Source organism: Saccopteryx bilineata, chromosome 5 (assembly GCF_036850765.1).
Source record: "Saccopteryx bilineata isolate mSacBil1 chromosome 5, mSacBil1_pri_phased_curated, whole genome shotgun sequence".
In the NCBI taxonomy this organism is placed as follows: Eukaryota; Metazoa; Chordata; class Mammalia; order Chiroptera; family Emballonuridae; genus Saccopteryx; species Saccopteryx bilineata.
The window spans coordinates 194372139-194393412 of record NC_089494.1 but is presented as its reverse complement, the minus strand read 5'-3'; the positions used below and the strand labels follow the sequence as shown (position 1 = coordinate 194393412).

Sequence of the window (21274 nt, the reverse complement as noted above, 5' to 3'; positions counted from 1 at the left end):
GACCCAGGTTTGAGACCCCGAGGTTGCCAGCTTGAGCATGGGCTCATCTGGTTTGAGCAAAGCTCACCAGCTTGGACCAAAGGTCACTGGCTCGAGCAAGGAGTCACTCGGTTTGCTGAAGGCCCGTGGTCAAGGCACATATGAGAAAGCAATCTATGAACAACTAAGAAGAAAAAAATGAACAACTAAGGTGTTGCAAGGAAAAACTGATGATTGATGCTTCTCATCTCTCTCCATTCCTGTCTGTCCCTATCTATCCCTCTTTCTTTCTCTCTGTCTCTGTTAAAATATATATATATATATATATATATATATATATATTTCTGCTATGTGTATGTGTATACAGTGAAACATATAGAAATTCCATGACAATGAGCCGGGGAAAGACCTAAACACAAATCACACATGAATTTGTCTACATGTATTAAAAATATATTCTTATTAAAACAATAAGCCCCAAAAGTTGCTATCTTTCACTACATATAATGTATGTCTATATATACACACACACATACATGCATATATAAGAATATAAATAGCTCGGTAATAAATATCAAAGCTCCAGCTCTTCCAACACAGTCTCAAATTCTTTTCTGAATTCTTTCCATGTCTGTATATGACACATACTATCACTCAGGAAAATATACAATAGTTTTATTAATAGGTATAAAAGTTACTTTGGGAAAAGTCTTCCCATAAATGTCCTTAGACAGTTGTTTTATTCACAATAGATAGACACTCCCTTATCTTGTGGCTCAGTTTTTAATTAGAGAACCAAAAAGATGCTTGCAAAAAGCAATTAGCTTCCCCTCACATCCACTACTACAGACACATATCTTTTGTCTTATTGCTTACCTAACAAGAAGTATGTTGTACAAGTAAATATAATACTTGGTAACATCCTCATGAGTAGTAAATCAGATAACAGTTTCCCAAAGAAATAAGATGACACTCTGTAGTATCCACTGATATATTCATGCCTAAAACACAAAAAAATTCATAACATGCATCCCACATTAGTTTAACAAGGCACAGACTAGATGATTAAACCACTTGCTATATAGATTTCTGTTGACAGCAGGGGTCTTACAACTACAGCTTCTCACATCCTCCAGGTTAACTCCCACTGTCACCTAGTCAGCCTCAGGCAGCCTCTCAGGTGCTCGCCTCCCCTGAGACATCGTTCCCAACGAGCTCTGTGTGATGACCCTCTTCTCATTATAGAAATCGCTGTCCACGCCGCCCACTTTGCCCTCAGATCCTCCACTCCAGGTAAACACATTCTGCATCTCTTCCTTCTCTTTCAACACTGGATCTCCTTGAAAAAGGGCTCTTCAGCAGCTGATTTCAGTGGTGACACAGCTTTGCTTTCTCCTCACTTCTGATCATAAAGAAGGTGGCAATGCTCTTCTCCACGGCCCCCAGCCCAGTGTCAGATCACTAAACCCTTTTCACTTCTTCCATTCTTGTGATGAAAGAAAACATACACTCTTCCCTCAATGATCATTCCTTTCGACTGTACATCCCTGTACTCCTGTCAGCTCTCAAAGCTGATTCTCTCCCCAATCAAGACCTAGATCCTCCTCCTGTGATCCTAAATTCTTCCACCAATATCTTCATTCTTTCCCTCTCTAATGACTCCTTTCCTCAAGCAGGTAAATACAGGCAGACATCTTCCAACTTTGAAAAACCCAGGAAACAAACCAGCTGTCTCTGGCTCTTCCCATTCTCTGTCCACTGTAGGCTAAGCTTGGTCTATATTCTTTATCAACTTTACCTCTCCACCTTCAATTTACCATATTCCACATGTATAAAACACTGCCATGTATAAGACACACCATAATTTTGAGGCCCAAAATTTGAAAAAAAAAGTATTACATAAAGTTATTAAACTCAAGTTTTATTCATCATAAAATTCATACAACTTCTCATCGCTGTCAAATGCAAGTAAAAAAGAATCTACCACCACTGTATAAGACGCACCCAGTTTTTAGACCCCAAATTTTTCCCAAAAAGGTGTGTCTTATACATGGGGAAATACGATACCACTTAACCCAGTACTTTCTCTCCACCAAGCCCCTCAGACTTTTCTTGTGAAGGTCATCATGACTTCTTATTAGCTCAAACGAAAGACCCTTTCAGCCTCTGTTGCTCGCACTGTCTGTAGCATTTGCAGCTATGCCCTAATCTTGAAACTCCTTTTTCCCTTGGACTCAGGCCCCACATGCTCATGAGTTCCTTCCAGCTCCTGGCTGTATTTTCTCAGTGAACACTGGTAATCCCCAGGAACCAATCAGTGGCCCAGTTCTCTATGTGACCAGTTTGACCAGCAGCCCTGACACTGGCAGCCCCCTCCCCAGAACAGAGACATCCTCACATAAAGAGCTTCTTCTCGACCACAAAGAGCTCCACGGATGACACACTGCTGAAACACTGGTTGGTCGTCAGGAAGAAGAGCACCCCAGCCCTGCAACAAGGGAAGGGAAACAAAAGCACCAAGATCAATACACATTCTTAGATCAATTTCCTATCTGTGTGACAGTCAGTTACACAGGCCTGAGCAGAGCAAGGACCTTGGACCAATGACAGAAGGTTATCAGGGTGGAAAGCTCCAAGGTGCCTCACAACAGGCAGAACTGGGAAAAGCAGGACCTTGTCCCCAGGGCAATACATCTAGGCCTCAGTTGGATTTCAGTTCCAGGCCCAGAAAAGAAGCTAAATCAGACAAGCAATTCCATGGTTGACATCAGTACCATCTGCACTAATGACCCTGCCTGCTGCTGACCAATCAATGGAGACCATGACCCTGAAAGGAGGCACCTGGAAAGCTCGTGAATATTCTATTGGGATCCTCCCCTGAGACTCCAGGTAAATACCCTAAAGACAGAGCACCCAGTGAGGCGCTCTCTGCGGAGCTGCCTGTGCTTCTCCAGCCCCTCCCCACCGGTGCCTTGTCCTTGCCCAGCTCTTTCTCCTAGGCCCCAGGGGCCCTTCTTTTGCCTCTCTAACCTCTTTCCTGAGCCCATTTCTTCTACAGCTCACTTTTTCCTTTCATTTCTTTTTAAAAAATTTTCTCTGGATTTAAGAGAGAAAGCAGCATCAACTTTTTTTCCACTTCGTTGTGCCCCATTGGTTGCTTCTTGTATGTGCCCTGATCGGGGACTGACCCTGCCACCTCAGCAAGTGAGGAAACACTCTATCCACTGAGCCACCAGCCAGCACCTGCAGCTCACTTTTTCTTTTTTTACATTTTATTTATTAATTTTAGAGAGAAGAGAGAGAGAGAAAGACAAGGAGAGGGAGGAAAGGGAAGCACCAACTCACAGTTTTTTCCCGTATGTGCCTTGACTGGGCAAGTCAAGGATCTCAAACTGGCAACCTCAGATTCCAGATTGACACCTTATCCACTGTGCCTCCACAGGTCAGGCACAGCTCACTTTTCCTACACCTGTGACTTTCTAAATAAACTTTCTCTTATAGTTTGAGTCTTTTCTCTGAATTCTTTTTTAGCCAGAACTCAAGTACCCAGGATGCTAAACCAAGGATGCACCACCAACACCTGCAAAACTCTTTCCTCGAATAATATCGTATGACATTAAACAACTGTTGAGGTTAAATCAGAAAGGAAAGTATGAGTTCCCTCAGGTCTCTCCCCATCCCAGTGCCTCCACGGTGCTGCCCTTGGAAACTCCATATAGCACAGTTTTAAATTCACAGTCCTAGGTTGCCATGAATTGAAATGTGTTTTCCTCAAATCCCTATGTTGAAGCCCTCTCAATGTGATAATATTTAGAGGTGGCATCTTTGGAAGGCAATCAAGTTTAGATGAGATTGTGAGGGTAGAGCCCTCATGATAGGATTAGTACCCTTGGAAGAAAAGGGAGAGACATCAGAGCTCTCTCTGCACTATGAGAGGAGACAGCGGGGAGGCAGCAAGCCAGTAGAGAGCCCTCAGTGGAACCCAAAGTATGCTGGCACCCAAATCTCCAGAATTGTAAGAAATAAATTTCTGCTGATTAAGCCATCTAGTCTGTGGTTCTTTGTTATGACGAAGGTGATAACTACATTGGTCATAGAAATGCTACCATCTTTCATTTTAACTATGTAATAAAAACACCAAGTACCATCCTAATGCATGAACAAAGAAATAGTCAAATAAAGTCTACAAAAGTTAAAAATATTAGCCACTTTTTAAAAGTTGGATAAAGAAGAAACTAAGACATGAGGAGGCAAAATAAAAGATAGTGGAGGAAAACCTCTATGGACACCTCATTATATATATTCATCCTGCAATCATCCGAAGAAACTTCATATCATCCTTGACAACCATGCCAGCATGGTTTACAATGTGCTCAAAATGAAAGCAAACGTACTTATAAATGAAAAAATTAACTTGTGCACATATATAGAAAGGAGACTATTAATGCTTTCCTCTCAGTAAAATACGGTCTAACAAGGAAAGTACTAGTCAGCTCATCTGCTCTTCGACAGAACTGTAACTTTTGTGGAAGCATGCCAGCATTCCTGAAACAGCTGCACTTTCTTGCACAACCAACTTTCTTGACACTGAGGATGTCAGTAGAAACTAAGACATGAAGTGGTAAATTATTTAAATGACACACAATTAAGAGAGCATTTTAAAAAAATGTAAACCCAATGGTACAACCTCCAAAACAGAGTCCATACACACTAAATAATTGTGGTTATTTAATTTTATTTATTTTTTTTTCACAGAGAGAGAGTCAGAGAGACGGATAGACAGGGACAAACAGGAATGGAGAGATGAGAAGCATCAGTCATTAGTTTTTTGTTGTGACACCTTAGTTTTTCATTGATTGCTTTCTCATATGTGCCTTGACCGCGGGCCTTCAGCAGACTGAGTAACCCCTTGCTCGAGTCAGCGCCCTTGGGCTCAAGCTTGTGAGCTTTGCTCAAACCAGATGAGCCCACGCTCAAGCTGGCGACCTGAGGGTCTCGAACCTGGGTCTCCCGCATCCCAGTCTGATGCTCTATCCACTGCGGCACCACCCGGTCAGGCACTAAGTAATTGTTTTTAACACCAAAATAAAAAGAAGAAAATAATAAATAACTTAGGCAACAGATCAGATTAAAAGTAAATGTTTATACAATAATGAATAAGTGAAAAATAGCAAGGCCTAGTACACAAGCCGATGTGTAACTTTCTAGACACAAAGCAACCCTAACACCAAAGTAAAAGCTAATCACAGAAACATGGGACAGAGCAACGTTCAGCTCAATTTGTTAAGTCTTACATCTAACAGTGCACTAATTAATGTTCACAAGGATTGAAAATGAGTAGATTCTTAAATTTTCTTTAAATTATAAAAATTTATTTTATAATACTAAATACTTGTTGCTTAAGAATTTAATATTAATTGTAATTATTTTCAAGGTAGTGCTTCATGTTACAGTTAAAAAATAGTGAGTCCAATCTACTTCTCCATCTCAAACAAATAAAAAAGTAGAAAGGAAATTAGCTCACAGGCAACAAAGGAAAAAAATAAACTGTCTGACCTATGGTAGCACAGTGGCTAAAGTGTCCACCCTGAACTCTTGAGGTCTCTGGTTGGAAACCCCAAGGTCGCTGGCTCTGGGGGGGGGGGATTGTCCACTTGATCCCAAAGCTCACCAGCTTGAGCCCAAAAGGTCACTAGCAGGAAAAGCTCAGGGTTGCTGGCTTGAGCAAGGGGACACTGGTACGGCCCCAGTCAAGGCCACATATGAGAAGCTCAATGTACAACTGAAGTGAAACCACCTGACCAGGTGGTGGCGCAGTGGATGGAGCGTCGAACTGGGATGCTGAAGGACCCAGGTTCGAGACCCCGAGGTTGCCAGCTTGAGTGTGGGCTCATTTGGTTTAAGCAAAAGCTCACCACCTTGGACCCAAGGTCGCTGGCTCAAGCAAGGGGTTACTTGGTTTGCTGAAGGCCCGTGGTCAAAGCACATATGAGAAAGCAATCAATGAACAACTAAGGTGTCGCAAGGCACAACAAAAAACTGATGATTGATGCTTCTCATCTCTCCGTTCCTCTCTGTCGTTGTCTATCCCTCTCTCTGACTCTCTCTCTGTCTCTGTAAAAAAAAAAAAATAATAATAATAATAAATAAAAATTATAAAGTGAAACCAACCACGAGTTAATGTTTCTCACCCCCCCCTTTCTGTCTTTCTCTCTCTCTCTCTCAAAAAAAGGGGGTAAACTGAACTGTGTGTATCAAAGGACACTATCAACAGAGTGGAAAGACAACCCACAGAATAGCAGAAAATATCTGTAAATTTGTACCTGGTAAGGGGTTAATATTTAGAATATATAAGGAACTCTTACAGCTCAACAATAAAAATTTCAATTAAAAAAATGGGCAAAGAACTTGAATAGACATTTCTCCAAAGAAGACATACAAAAAGCTAACAATCACATGAAAAGATGCTCAGCACCACTATTCACTTAGGGAAATGCAAATCAAAACCACAATAAGGCCCTGGCTGGGTAGCTCAGGTGGTTAAAGTCTCATTTCGATACACCAAGGCTGTGGGTTCAATACCTGGTCAGGGCACAAACAAGAAGCAACTAGTAAATGCATGACTAAATGAGGCAATAATTTCTCTCTCTCTCTCCTCCCTCTCTAACATCAATCAATTAAAATTATATATATATACATATACAAATATATAAAATATATAAATTTATATACATATATATAACCACAATGAAATACCAACTCACACCAATTAGGGTAACTATTATAAGAAAAACAGTATGTGTTGCCCAAGTTGGGGGGAAATTGAATGCTTGTGCACTGCTGGTAGAACTGCAAAACAGGATGAAAATTCTTCAAAAACATTAATAGAATTAATAAATGATCCAGTAACTCCACTTCTGGGTATAAATCTAAAAGAACTTGCATTGAGACTCAAAAAACACATGTTTATTTGTACACCCATGTTCACAGCAGCATTATTCACAACATTCAGAAGGTGGAAACAACCCAAGTGTTCATGGTGTATCCATACAATGGAATATTATTCAGTCTTTAAAAAGAAAGAAATTCTGATACATGCTCCAACAAGGATGAAGCTTGAAGATATTATGCTAATGGGAATATGCCAGTCATCAAGGATAAATACTGTATGAGCCACTTATATATGGTATTTACAGCAAACTCAGAGACAGAAATTATAATGGTGGTTTCTAGGGGATGGGAAGAGGAAAAATATGGAGTTATTGTTCAATAGATACAGAAAGATTCACTTTGGAAATATGAAATATGTTCTGAAGTTGATGTCGATGGCGATTGCACAACAGTGTGAATGTAATTAATACCGCCAAACTGCGCACCTAAAACTGGACAGGAGAGCAGATTTGATGCTCTGTGTATTTGTGTGTTTTACACATACATGTCTATATGATAATTAACCCTTCCATGCAGCTTTCAGTTCACTGACTTATCCTACTCTCAGTTGGCCCTGTACTTGTCTGAAACTCAAATTTTAAATAAACTTTCATAAACTTGAAAAAAATAGCAGTTCTTTCTCAAAGTCATGATCCAAATGTACTTACCTATTCTGGATTCCTGTAGGGTCATTTTTCAGATCATAGAAAATGGCACCTATAACCAGTCCCAGGAAGAGTGTTACCATTATCTTTTCAAAAAGAAAAAGACAAGGAAAAAAGTTTCAATTAAAGGTAAAAAACTTAATATATGATACCATTTATTATTACAATAGATATGGCTACATAAGCAAATCACTCCATTGAGATAGATGAAATAATTTAGGAAGTCATTGGGAAAATATAAATCAATGTATGTTATTAGACGCCCATCTAAATTAAAAATTAATTTACTGTGTGTTGGGGAGACTGAAGGAGAACAGAGTAAGACTACTGGAAAAGCTAAGTTCCTCCCGGGGCCTCCGGGCACTGCCAGATCAGGGTCCAGCTCAGGCTGCGGGGCTGGGAATGCCCTACAGAGGGGAGCAGTGCAAGCATCTAACAAAGTTGTTCACGGAGTAAAATAAAATTTAAGCGGATAAGAGTTTTAGTCTGAACTCTTCTTATATTTGTGCTCATGACCATGCATAGTTTTAAAATATTTCAAGGGGTTTCAAGTAAGAACAGGATATATTTACTTGTTTTTGTTTTTTAACAGAGACAGAGAGAGTCAGAGAGAGGGATAGATAGGAACAGACAGACAGGAATGGAGAGAGATGAGAAGCATCAATCATCAGTTTTTCATGGCGACACCTTGGTTGTTCATTGATTGCTTTCTCATATGTGCCTTGACTGTGGGCCTTCAGCAGACTAAGTAACCCCTTGCTTGAGCTAATGACCTTGGGTCCAAGCCGGTGAGCTTTTGCTCAAACCAGATGAGCCCGCTCTCAAGCTAGTGAATTCAGGGTCTTGAACCTGGGTCCTTCTGCATCCCAGTCCGATGCTTTATCCACTGCGCCGCCTGGTCAGGCCGGATATATTTACTCTTAACACTAAACATAAATATAATTTTTAAAGCACATATAATATGTATATCACTGGAATTTTGCCTGATATGGAAATAGGGGCACATCACTATATTTTTAAATTGATAAAATGTCTATTACGAACACTTTTATAGGTGAAAAGTTAGCCACGGTATTATGGTATAATTTAAGGAAATTCTACATTTGTACTTTTAAATTGTATTAAATGTAAAAATATAAGAAATGATAATAATAAAAAAATATTCCACCATGTATGTTGGAACTTTCAAAGTTAAAAAACATTCTCGGTACTGCAACCATGCAATGGTATCAGGACTTTAAGTAACTTGTCAAGCATACTTTAGACATAAAGCAAACAAAATTGTAAAAGAGGACCATGGTTTGTGAAAACCACAGTCTGGAAAATATATATATAATTTGAGATTGGCCTTAAAAATTCCTTTGCTAATAAGACAATAGAAAATTTGGAACAAATCCATTACCCTGGCATATTTTAATAACCCTTCAAAAAATACAGTACCTTCATGTCAACAGATCAAGCTTCCAAACCAGTAATGATGACTCCATCAACATGCATGCATGAGCATGTATACAAGTCTATAGTTTCACATAGTGTAACTTTTAAAGAATATTCTGACTTTTTAAACTGGATACTCCACAGGCTTTCTTTTCCACTCAAACTTTATATCTTATACTAACAGATTATCAGTATTATCATTAGGATGTTTCCTAAAAGTTTCAAAATTCTAAAGGTATTTCCAAAGTCAGCTTTCAAACATATTGATAAAATGGTTAATCCTGTAATACTGTCATGTTTTTACGTGGTGCATCTATGCTATTCTTTCTTGCACTAACAAAAACAGACAAACACTGTACAACAAAGCAGGCAAGGAGACCCTGTCTGTGTATCTATGTATCTGGCCTCTGTTCTGAACAGATGAAAAGAAAAAAAAGTAAAAAATACCCTAAATATATTATTGCATCGTTGTTCAAATGTGTTTACCAACATTTCTCAAGGAGATTTCTGAGGGATGTTTATGGCCATCCCTACAAAAAATTAATCTAGGGGGGCAGGGAGGGGTGGAGCAAAGGTGTAAAGAGAGACAAATATAAAGTGACAGAAAATGATTTGACTTTGGGTGATGGGTTTACAACATAATCAACTGTTCAAATGCTATAGAAATGTTTACCTGAAACCTATGTACTCTTATTGATCAATGTCACCCTGTTAAATTTATTTTCTAAATTAAAAAAAATAGTTCAAAAAAATCCATAGTTAAATGTTTAATATGCTACCAGAAATAATTTCCAGGAGATACAATAATGTTTTCTGAATTGATTTGATCATAAAATCCTTAGCACATTAAATGAACATTAAATCTTCTTGGCCCTGGCCAGTGGCTCAGTGGATAGAGTGTTAGTCTAGTGTATGAATGTCCTGAGTTTGATTCCTGGTCAGGGAACACAGGAAAAGTGATCATCTGCTTCTCTCTCCCCTCCCCCTTCACTCCCTCTTCCCCTCCCACAGCCAGTGGCTTGACTGGTTTAAGCATGGGCACTAAGGATAACTTGGTTGGTCTGAGCACCAGCCTCAGGCACTAAAAATAGCTCAGTACTCGAGCATTGGTCGTATATGGGGTTGCAGGATGAATCCAAGTCAGAGCGCATTCAGGAGTCTGCCTTACTATCTCCCTTCTTCTCACCTAAAAAAAAATCTTTCTTATATAAATAATGTACTCAGTCCAAGGTCCTCCAAATACAGCGGGTTTTTTTGTTTGTTTGTTTTTGTTTTTGTATTTTTCTGAAGCTAGAAACCGGGAGAGACAGTCAGACAGACTCCCGCGTGCGCCCGACCAGGATCCACCTGGCACGCCCACCAGGGGGTAAAGCTCTGCCCACCAGGGGGCGATGCTCTGCCCCTCCGAGGTGTCGCTCTGTTGCGACCAGAGCCACTCTAGCACCTGGGACAGAGACCAAGGAGCCATCCCCAGCGCCGGGGCCATCTTTGCTCCAATGGAGCCTTGGCTGTGGGAGGGGAAGAGAGAGACAGAGAGGAAGGAGAGGGGGAGGGGTGGAGAAGCAAATGGGCACTTCTCCTGTGTGCCCTGGCCGGGAATCGAACCCGGGACTTCCACACGCCAGACCGACGCTCTACCACTGAGCCAACTGGCCAGGGCCTAAATACAGTGTTTTGTTGAAAGCATTATCAGACCTGGCCTGTGGTGGCACAGTGGATGAAGCACGAACCTGTAGCACTGAGATTGCCAGTTCAAACCTTGGGTTTGCCTGGTCATGGTACATACAACATACAACCAATGAACAGCTAGAGTGAAGCAACTATTTCTTCTTCCCCCCTCCTCTGTAAAATCAATAAATTAAGTCTTTAAAAAGAAAAGCATTATCAGAAGCAAAGTCTGAATCACAAAAATGACTAGTTCAAACTTAAGTACAGCTATAGAACTACATATACAAAATTTATCAGCAGGAAGCCATACAACATTTTAATACAGACATGTTCAAACAATTAGAGAAGCAAATGACATAAATGCACATTAAAAAACCCAAAACCAGGGTCAATAAGCTGTGGCCTACAGGCCCAACAGGCCTTTCACCTATTTCTGTTTAGTCTACAAAATACCAATGATTTTACCCTTAGTTTTAGTGGTTGAAAAAAGGAAAGAGAAAAATTTATATGATATTCAAATACTAAAAGTTATTTGAAATTTTTCTGAAATTCAAATTTCACTGTCCATGAATAGCTTAACTTGAGCACAGCTATGCTCATTTGTTTATGTATTTATTATTATGGATGCTTTCTCCCTAAAATGGCAGTTGACTACCTGAGACAAAGACCACGTGGCCTGCAAAGCCTAAAATATTCATTACCCGGCCCTTTACAAAAAAGGGTTTCCTACTCCTGCCTTAAGCTAATACTCTAGTATTCACAAATCTGAGCAGGAGCTGAGAGCCCTAAGCAAATGCTCAGGGAGATGCACAGTTCTACCCTTTTTCTATGAGACTGCCAGGGCTCTGAACATTGCTGGAATTCCCTTTGTGGAGCTGAGATCACGGAGGAGGCAGGTAGGCTGGACATGCAACCTGGAGGTACTAGGCCCTGGGTTTGTATCTGAAGGAAGCTTAGCACCAAAAAATCCGGAATCATGGTGATTTAGAGAGAGTTTCACACTCCAACGTGCTCTGCCCAGAATTACAATATAAGTGACTTGGACAAGACACTTATAAACCACTTTTTGAGGCAAGATAAATTAAAGTTATTTTCCAAGTAAAAAAATCTAATGCATAAATCACACTGAAGAGTCAAATCCGTTACATTGTCTCACTGTTCACCAGTGTGTAACCAAGTTGACCTGATTCACCAGACTTGTTTCCAAATGACATTAAATCCTCTCCAAAAGAATAAAAATTACTCTTGCTTGATAGTACAGAAAAATTGCTCATGTTCTGACAGCAATATTAAAAAAAAGTACCAAAAATATTTGGAGCACTGAGCAGTACATCTCAAAGAGGGATCTCGGCTCTTGGTATTAATACTTAGAGGACAACAGTCCTGGAGTATGAAAACCATGGTGCCTGTGGTAAGAGGTCAGTACTGCTTTGTTAGAGCCCACTACATGCCACCTTTCAGCTCTCAACACAAATTCACTTATTGATAATAAATAAATAATAAGTTAACAAAAATAAGTATCTAAATTGATTTCCTTAGAAAAGATGAACTAATGAGCAGAAATCCTGGGGTTTTGTATGACAGAGGGTTTCAGAATTACAGAAAAACCACAAAGGAGTAAAAATCAACAATATCAGCAGATCCAGCCCAATGACAAAAAGACTGTTATTTCATCCTAATAAAGAGGATTTTAATCTGACAGTGAGTAGCCTGATTTAACGGAAGTCAAGGTTGCCTACTACCTCTGTGCTCACTGCAAACTGATTTCGGTGTCTAGTGCTCTCCTGTTAGAATCCCTACGTGGAAGGTCCAGTATAAGGAACAGCATTAGCACACAGGCTCTTCCCTCAGACAGAGGCGGCACCCTCCCACATTCAGTGCATTCACTGCCTTCTCAGTGAAGATTCCCCACCACCTGATTTAAAATGCAAACCAACCCCTTTTCCCTCTCTCCCTCTTTCCCCTTTCCCTTCAGTGTCTGTCTGTCTTTCTCTTTTCCTTTCTCCATAGCCCTTTTTTCTTCTGCCACATGTTTCATTTCTGTGTGAATTTATCAGGTGTCTCTCCTTATAAGAAAGTATGCTCCAGGAGAGCAGGGATATTTATTTTCACCCATCTTGTTCGCTGCTGTGGACAGCTCCCGAATGCTGCACATGATCAATAGGAACTTGTTGAAGAAATCAGGAAACAAACATGGGAAGCTACCAGAAAACCACAAATGTGGCTAAACAACTCCGTTACTTTACAATCTTTGAAAAACAAATTTCTCTACACAGATGATCTATTATTGCTTGTCTAACTCAACAGAAATTCTGAATTAGGTAGTCCAAAAACACACAAAATTTTTTTCTGTATGTAGAAAATTGTTTTTTATTTGTTTTATTGACTATTTCTGTATCCCAAATAGAGTAGGGATAAATGGAAAGGTGGGTAGAAGGTGACTACAATCTTCAAATAGATTATATCAGAATCTAATGTGCTCACATGGGTATTTCACAGCATAATTAGAAGAATTTGTTACATTACCTGAGCTACAGAGGCCTGGGGATTACCCAGCAAGTTTTTGAAGGAACGCCTGGAAATCCATCTGACTTGATGACAGAAAGAGGTGGCATAGGTGATCTCCTTGAAGCCTTCACTCCTCTTCTTTTTTTGAACCTCTGAAAGTTGATCTAACTCAGTTTTTATTTCTTTGCAGAAGGTGGAGTTGACATAAAACTCGGCTAATTTATCTATGAATCGCTTATCTGTCTTGGAAGGCTCTTCGGTCTCCTTGGCTTTGAAATAAAATGGATAGGGGAAACAAAACAACTGATTTAGCCCTAGCCAGGAAGCTCAGTTGATTAGAGCATCGTACTGATACGCCAAGGTTGTGGGTTCAATTCCCTGGTCAGGGCACATACAAGACTCAGTCAATGAATGCATAAGTGGAACAACAAATCCATTATCCATCTCTCTCTCTCTCTCTCTCTCTCTCTCTCTAAAAATCAATTAAAAAGAGAGAGAGAGAAAAAATAACTGATTTTGCCCATTATTCTGCAACCCCTTTCTTAGATTCTTCCCTAACACTTAATTCTAAAGCTTGAGCAAGAAAATTATTAGATTGTCACTGCTTACACATTTAAAAAATACAGTTAATTGGTCTATTTCCATAAACATATAGATACGGCAAACCCATTGATCTTTTCCTAGCTATGATACTTGTATCCTGATTCTAAAATAAACTCACCATAGGAAGTTGTAATTTTTTTTAATTATATTTTTTATTAATTTTAACGCAGTGACATTGATAAATCAGGGTACATATGTTCTGAGAAAACATCTCCAGATTATTTTGACCTTTGATTATACTGCATACCCCTCACTCAAAGTCAAATCGTCCTCCGTCACCTTCTATCTGGTTTTCTTTGTGCCCCTACCCTCCCCCTACTCCCTCCCTCTCCTTCCTCACCCCCTCCCCACCCCTCCACTCCACTCCCTGTTACCATCACATTCTTGTCCATGTCTCTGAGTCTCATTTTTATGTCCCATCTATGCATGGATTCATATAGTTATTAGTTTTTTCTGATTTACTTATTTCACTCCGTATAATGTTATCAAGGTCCATCCATGTTATTGTAAATGATCTGATGTCATCATTTCTTATGGCTGAGTAGTATTCCATAGTATATATGTACCAAAGCTTTTTAATCCACTCATCCTCTGATGGACACTTGGGCTGTTTCCAGATATTCGCTATTGTGAACAATGCTGCTATAAACATGTGGGTGCATTTCTCCTTCTGGAACCGTTCTATGGTGTCCTTGGGGTATATTCCTAAAAGTGGGATGGCTGGGTCAAATGGCAGTTCGATTTTCAGTTTTTTTGTTTTTTTTTTAATATTAATATTTTTTTATTAAATTTAATGCAGTGACATTGATAAATCAGGGTACATATGTTGAGAGAAAATATCTCTAGATTATTTTGACATTTGATTGTGCTGTATACCCCTCCCGCAAAGTTAAATTGTCTTCTGTCACCTTCTATCTGGTTTTCTTTGTGCCCCTCCCCTCCCCTAACCCCTCTCTCCTTCTTCACCCCCTCCCCCCTCCCCCAACCCCTCTGCCCCTGTTGCCATCACATTCTTGTTCATGTCTCTGAGTCTCATTTTTATGTCCCTTCTATGTATGGATTCATCTCAGTTTTTTTTCTGATTTACTTATTTCACTCCGTATAATGTTATCAAGGTCCATCCATGTTATTGTAAATGATCCGATGTCATCATTTCTTATGGCTGAGTAGTATTCCATAGTATATATGTACCAAAGTTTTTTAATCCACTCGTCCTCTGACGGACACTTGGGCTGTTTCCAGATCTTCGCTATTGTGAACAATGCTGCCACAAACATGCGGGTGCATTTCTCCTTTTCGAGCCGTTCTATGGTGTCCTTGGGGTATATTCCTAAAAGTGGGATAGCTGGGTCAAAAGGCGGTTCGATTTTCAGTTTTTTGAGGAATCTCCATACTGTTTTCCACAGTGGCTGCACCAGTCTGCATTCCCACCAGCAGTGCAGGAGGGTCCCCTTTTCTCCACATCCTCGTCAGCACTTATTCTGTGTTGTTTTGTTGATAAGCGCCATTCTGACTGGTGTAAGGTGATATCTCATTGTGGTTTTAATTTGCATTTCCCTAATGATTAGTGATGTTGAGCATTTTTTCATATGCCTATTGGCCATCTGTATGTCCTCTTTGGAGAAGTGTCTATTCATCTCCTTTGCCCATTTTTGGATTGGGTTGTTTGTCTTCCTGGTGTTGAGTTTTACAAGTTCTTTATAAATTTTGGTTATTAACCCCTTATCAGACATATTGTCAAATATGTTCTCCCATTGTGTAGTTTGTCTTTTTATTCTGTTCTTGTTGTCTTTAGCTGTGCAAAAGCTTTTTAGTTTGATATAGTCCCATTTGTTTATCCTGTCTTTTATTTCACTTCCCCGTGGAGATAAATCAGCAAATATATTGCTCCGAGAGATGTCGGAGAGCTTACTGCCTATGTTTTCTTCTAAGATGCTTATGGTTTCACGGCCTACATTCAAGTCTTTTATCCATTTTGAGTTTATTTTTGTGAGTGGTGTAAGCTGGTGATCTAGTTTCATTTTTTTGCAGGTAGCTGTCCAATTTTCCCAACACCATTTGTTAAAGAGGCTGTCTTTACTCCATTGTATTTCCTTACCTCCTTTGTCAAATATCAGTTGTCCATAGAACTGTGGGTTTATTTCTGGGTTCTCTGTTCTATTCCATTGATCTATATGCCTGTTCTTATGCCAGTACCAGGCTGTTTTGAGTACAATGGCCTTGTAGTATAACTTGATATCAGGAAGTGTGATACCTCCCACTTTATTCTTCTTTTTTAAGATTGCTGAGGCTATTCGTGTCCTTTTTTGGTTCCATATAAATTTTTGGAATATGTGTTCTATATCTTTGAAGTATGTCATTGGTATTTTAATTGGTATTGCATTGAATTTATAAATTGCTTTGGGTAATATAGACATTTTAATGATGTTTATTCTTCCTAACCATGAGCACGGTATATGCTTCCACTTGTTAGTATCTTCCTTCATTTCTTTTATCAATGTTTTGTAATTTTCCGAGTACAAGTCTTTAGTCTCCTTGGTTAAGTTTACTCCTAGGTACTTTATTTTTTTGGTTGTAATTGTGAAGGGGATTGTTTCCTTAATTTCTCTTTCTGACTGTTCATTGTTGGTGTATAAAAATGCTTCTGATTTCTGAGTATTGATTTTATATCCTGCCACTTTGCTGAATTTATTTATCAGGTCCAGTAGTTTTTTGACTGAGACTTGAGGGTTTTCTATATACAATATCATATCATCTGCAAATAATGATAGTTTTACTTCTTCTTTTCCAACTTGAATGCCTTTTATTTCTTCTTCTTGTCTGATTGCTGTGGCTAGGACTTCCAGGACTATGTTAAATAAGAGTGGTGAAAGGGGGCACCCCTGTCTTGTTCCTGATCTTAAGGGTATTGCTTTTAATTTTTGCCCATTGAGTATGATGTTGGCTGTGGGTTTCTCATAGATGGCTTTTATCATGTTGAGGTATGTTCCCTGTATTCCCACTTTGCTGAGAGTTTTGATCATGAATGGGTGCTGGATTTTATCAAATGCTTTTTCTGCATCTATTGAAATTATCATATGGTTTTTCTCCTTCTTTTGTTTATGTGATGAATCACATTGATTGATTTACGAATATTGTACCAGCCTTGCCTCCCCAGAATAAATCCCACTTGATCATGGTGTATGATTTTTTCCATATATTGTTGGATCCAGTTTGCTAATATTTTGTTGAGGATTTTAGCATCTATATTCATCAGAGATATTGGCCTATAATTTTCTTTCTTTGTGTGGTCTTTGCCTGGTTTTGGAATCAGAATTATGCTCGCCTCAGAAAAGGAGTTTGGAAGTCTTCCTTCCTCTTGAATTTTTTGAAATAGTTTGAGAAGGATAGGAGTTAGTTCTTCTTTGAATATTTGGTAGAATTCCGTTGTGAAGCCATCGGGCCCCGGACTTTTCTTTGTTGGGAGTTTTTTGATAACTGTTTTGATCTCCTTTGGTGTAATTGGTCTGTTTAAGTTTTCTGATTCTTCCAGATTGATTTTTGGAAGATTGTACGTTTCAAGGAATTTGTCCATTTCATCTAGGTTGTCTAGTTTTTTGGCATTCAGTTCTTCATAGTATTTTCTTACAATATTTTGTATTTCTGTTGTGTCAGTTGTTATTTCTCCTCTCTCATTTCTAATTTTATTTATTTGAGTCCTCTCTCTCTTTTTCTTGGTGAGTCTACTTAAAGGTGCATCAATCTTGTTTACCTTTTCAAAGAACCAGCTCCTAGTTTCATTGATCCTCTGTATCATTTCTTTAGCCTCTATGTCATTTATTTCTGCTCTGATCTTTATTATTTCCTTCCTTCTACTACATTTGGGCTTTACTTGCTGTTCTTTTTCTAATTCTTTTAGATGCAGGGTTAAGTTGTTTATTTGAGCTTTTTCTAGCTTCTGAAAGTGTGCCTGTAGTGCTATGAACTTCCCTCTCAGCACTGCTTTCGCTGTGTCCCATAAATTTTGAGTTGTTGTATGCTCATTGTCATTCGTTTCTAGGAATTTCTTTATTTCTTCTTTGATCTCATTCTTAATCCATTCATTATTTAACACCCTGCTATTTAGTTTCCATGTGTTTGAGAATTTTTGAGCTTTTCTGCTGTGATTCATTTCTAGTTTCATGCCGTTGTGATCGGAGAAAGTGCTTGATATGATTTCAGTCTTCTTAAATTTGTTGAGAGCACTTTTGTGCCCTAACATGTGGTCTATCCTAGAGAATGTACCATGAGCACTTGAAAAGAATGTATATTCTGCTGCTTTAGGGTGAAAGGTTCTGAAGATATCTATTAAATCGAGTTGATCTAGTGTTTCCAATAAGTCTGCTGTTTCTTTGTTAATTTTCTTTCTTGAGGATCTATCTAGTGATGTTAGTGGGGTATTGAAATCCCCTACTATTATAGTATTGCTGTTAATCTCGCCCTTTAAATCCATCAAAGTCTGTTTTATATATTTGGGTGCTCCTATATTAGGTGCATAGATATTTATAATAGTTATATCTTCCTGTTGGATTACTCCCTTTATCATTATGTAGTGGCCTTCTTTATCTCTTACTATATCCTTTGTTTTAAAGTCCAATTTGTCTGATATAAGTATTGCTACCCCAGCTTTTTTTTCATTTCCGTTTGCATGAAACATTTTTTTTCCATCCTTTTACCTTCAATCTGTGTGTGTCTTTTGTTCTAAGGTGTGTCTCTTGTAGACAACATATGTATGGGTCCTGTTTTCTTATCCACACAGCTACCCTATGTCTTTTGATTGGATCATTTAATCCATTTACATTTAAGGTTATTATTGATATGTAGTTGTTTATTGCCATTTTCTTCTTTAAAGGTGTATTCCTTTTCTTTTTTTTTCTGTATTCTTTTCCCACTTTATCTGTTTACACCAGGCCCCTTAATATTTCCTGCAGCATTGGTTTGGTTGTAATGAATTCCTTGAGTTGTTTTTTGTCTGGGAAGCTTTTTATTTCTCCTTCAATTTTAAACGATAGCCTTGCTGGATAAAGTAGTCTTGGTTGTAGGTTCTTGTTCTGCATTACTTTGAATATTTCTTGCCATTCCCTTCTGGCCTCAAGTGTTTCTGTTGAGAAGTCAGATGTCATCCTTATGGGGGCTCCTTTGTAGGTGATAACTTTTTTTTCTCTTGCAGCTTTTAATATTTTCTCTTTATCGCTTAGCTTTGGTATTTTAATTATGATGTGTCTTGGTGTAGGTTTCTTTGGGTTTCTCTTTAATGGAGTCCTCTGTGCTTCTTGGATTTGTGAGAGTTTCTCTTGCATTAATTTAGGGAAGTTTTCAGCTATGATATGATTGAACAAAGTCTCTATCCCTTGTTCTTTTTCTTCTTCTTCAGGAACCCCTATGATGCGGATGTTTTTTCTCTTCATGTTGTCACAGAGCTCTCTAAGAGTTTCCTCTGACTTTTTGAGTCTTTTTTCTCTTTTCTTCTCTGCTTTCATGCCTTCATTCCAGTTGTCTTCTAACTTGCTGATTCAATCCTCTGCTCTATCTATCCTGTTTTTAATTCCTTCCATTGTGGTCTTTATTTCTGATATTGTATTTGTCGTCTCCAACTGATTCTTTTTTATACTTGCTATTTCTTTATTTAGGTTTTCAAACTCCCCCTCCATTGTTGTTCTAAGATCCCTAAGCATCCTTACAATCATTATTTTGAACTCCGCATCTGGAAGTTTGATTATTTCCATATCACTCAGTTCATCTCTCGAAAGTGTCTCTTGTGGTTTCATTTGGGTTGCACTCCTTTGTCTTCTCAAAATGGTGTTTTATTTGTAGAGTTGCTTGAGTCTAGGCTTGGTGTTTTCTGCCTCCTGTTTTCAGTTGTGTTATTTCTAGGTCTTCTTTGGTTGGTATCAGCTATTGTTTGTAATCCACCTTCGGATTTGGGCAGCTTTGAAGTCTTGATTTGTTTTCTTAACAGGTGATAGTCTTGTTAACTGATCTCAGCAGGGGGCTTCCTTGAAACTGTAACCAGGAATGCTGTGGGTGTAACCTGAGACACTGAAGGTCTCTTCCACCAGCTAATCTCACTGGGGGCAGGGTTTTTTCTCAGCTTCAGTAGGGGGAGGTGTATCTCAGATCTCCATGGGGACCTGAGTTACTGCCCCTCCTCCCCACTTCTTGTTTTCAGCTGTGTCTTTTTGCGCTGATTGAAGCTGGATAGATGTCCGGAGATCTCTGATCCGGAAGCACTTCAGCTCTGTTTTGTGAAACGTTCAGTCCCTCCCCCAGCTATGGCCGCCTCCAGCATGAATGAGTCAGCTTTTTTATTTCGTTTCTTGCATACCTTAGCCCCTCACAGTCTGTCCCTCTTCCTGTCTTTTCCACTTGGGAGATAAGCTGGTCTTTTCAACCCACGTTGCTCCCTGGTCGCCAGGTAAGTGGCTGTGAGTAGTAGTTTCTGCTCTTTTTCCTCTGTGAAATCCTCTCTGGGCTCTCAGCCTCACCCCCCTCCTTCCCTTCCTGTAAGCAGAGGAGATTCAGGCACTCCTTACCAGGATTATTGTGGCTTCCTCTTTGCTCCTTGGTTTTTGAGAGCTGTTCTTGCAGTTCAGTGTTGGTTTTTCATGCTGATTTTTTCTAAATTGATTTGTATTCCAGTTTGGTGTTGAGAGCTGGGTGTCTGTGCATCCGCCTACTCCGCTGCCATCTTCTCTCTCAGGAAGTTGTAATTTTTAATAGAAAAACCTCATCCTTGCTTTCTACTATGAGCAAATGGATAAATTCCTAAGTTTCCTATTTTAAAGCACTCTATAAACCAAAAGCATATTTTTAATAGAAAATCCCTAGAACTGACACTATCATAAAAATGATTAATAAATTAAATAAAAAGTTATGACACTAATGAACAACAAAATCCGTGTTGACCGATGCTACAGACTTAATGGTTGTGCCCCCCCACCCCCCCACCCATAAGTCATATACTGAAATTCAAGACTCAGTGTGCTGGTACTTGGTGGTGGGGCCTCTGAGGAGTGATTAGGTCATGAAAGTGGAGTGTTTCTGAATGGAAGTAGTGCTCTTATAAAAGAGTCTCCAAGAGCCCCCTCCCTACTTCCACCATGTGAGGCAGCACCGAGAAGACAGTGGTCCACCTATGAAACAGGAAGCGGGGCCTCAACAGATATAAATGTTTGTTGTTTAAGTCCCCCAGTTGGTGCTATTTTTATTATAGCAGCCCAAACTAAGACAACTGGTATCAGAGGGTAGTATTAGTTATATAAATTCACAAAGCTACATTTTGATAAGCTACCACACTGCTCAACTTCAGGAAATTCAATTAAGCAAGAATCTGTGACTCTTGACAGATTCACATACCTTCACCCTCTTCGACCTCTCTGTTTAACACCACAGCAGAGGAGTTTCCATTAATGACATCCAGGAAGAAGTCTGCAGGGTTATTATAGGGCTCACAGCGATAACCTATG

At 39.2% G+C, this 21274-nt stretch overlaps 1 protein-coding gene across 6 annotated transcripts in view; it reads right to left on the bottom strand.

The window, feature by feature from the left end:
- The window catches only part of LOC136337612 (broad substrate specificity ATP-binding cassette transporter ABCG2), a 136905-nt gene that overhangs the window by 8942 nt on the left and 106689 nt on the right, over positions 1–21274 (bottom strand). For all 6 annotated transcript variants that reach the window (XM_066279077.1, XM_066279081.1, XM_066279079.1 and 3 more), the window contains 5 exons: positions 21165–21269; positions 13206–13456; positions 7578–7660; positions 2378–2467; positions 856–980 (listed from right to left, as the gene is read on the bottom strand). In XM_066279077.1, coding sequence (XP_066135174.1) covers positions 856–980; positions 2378–2467; positions 7578–7660; positions 13206–13456; positions 21165–21269 — 654 coding nt within the window. The remainder of the gene's footprint in view (positions 1–855; positions 981–2377; positions 2468–7577; positions 7661–13205; positions 13457–21164; positions 21270–21274) is intronic.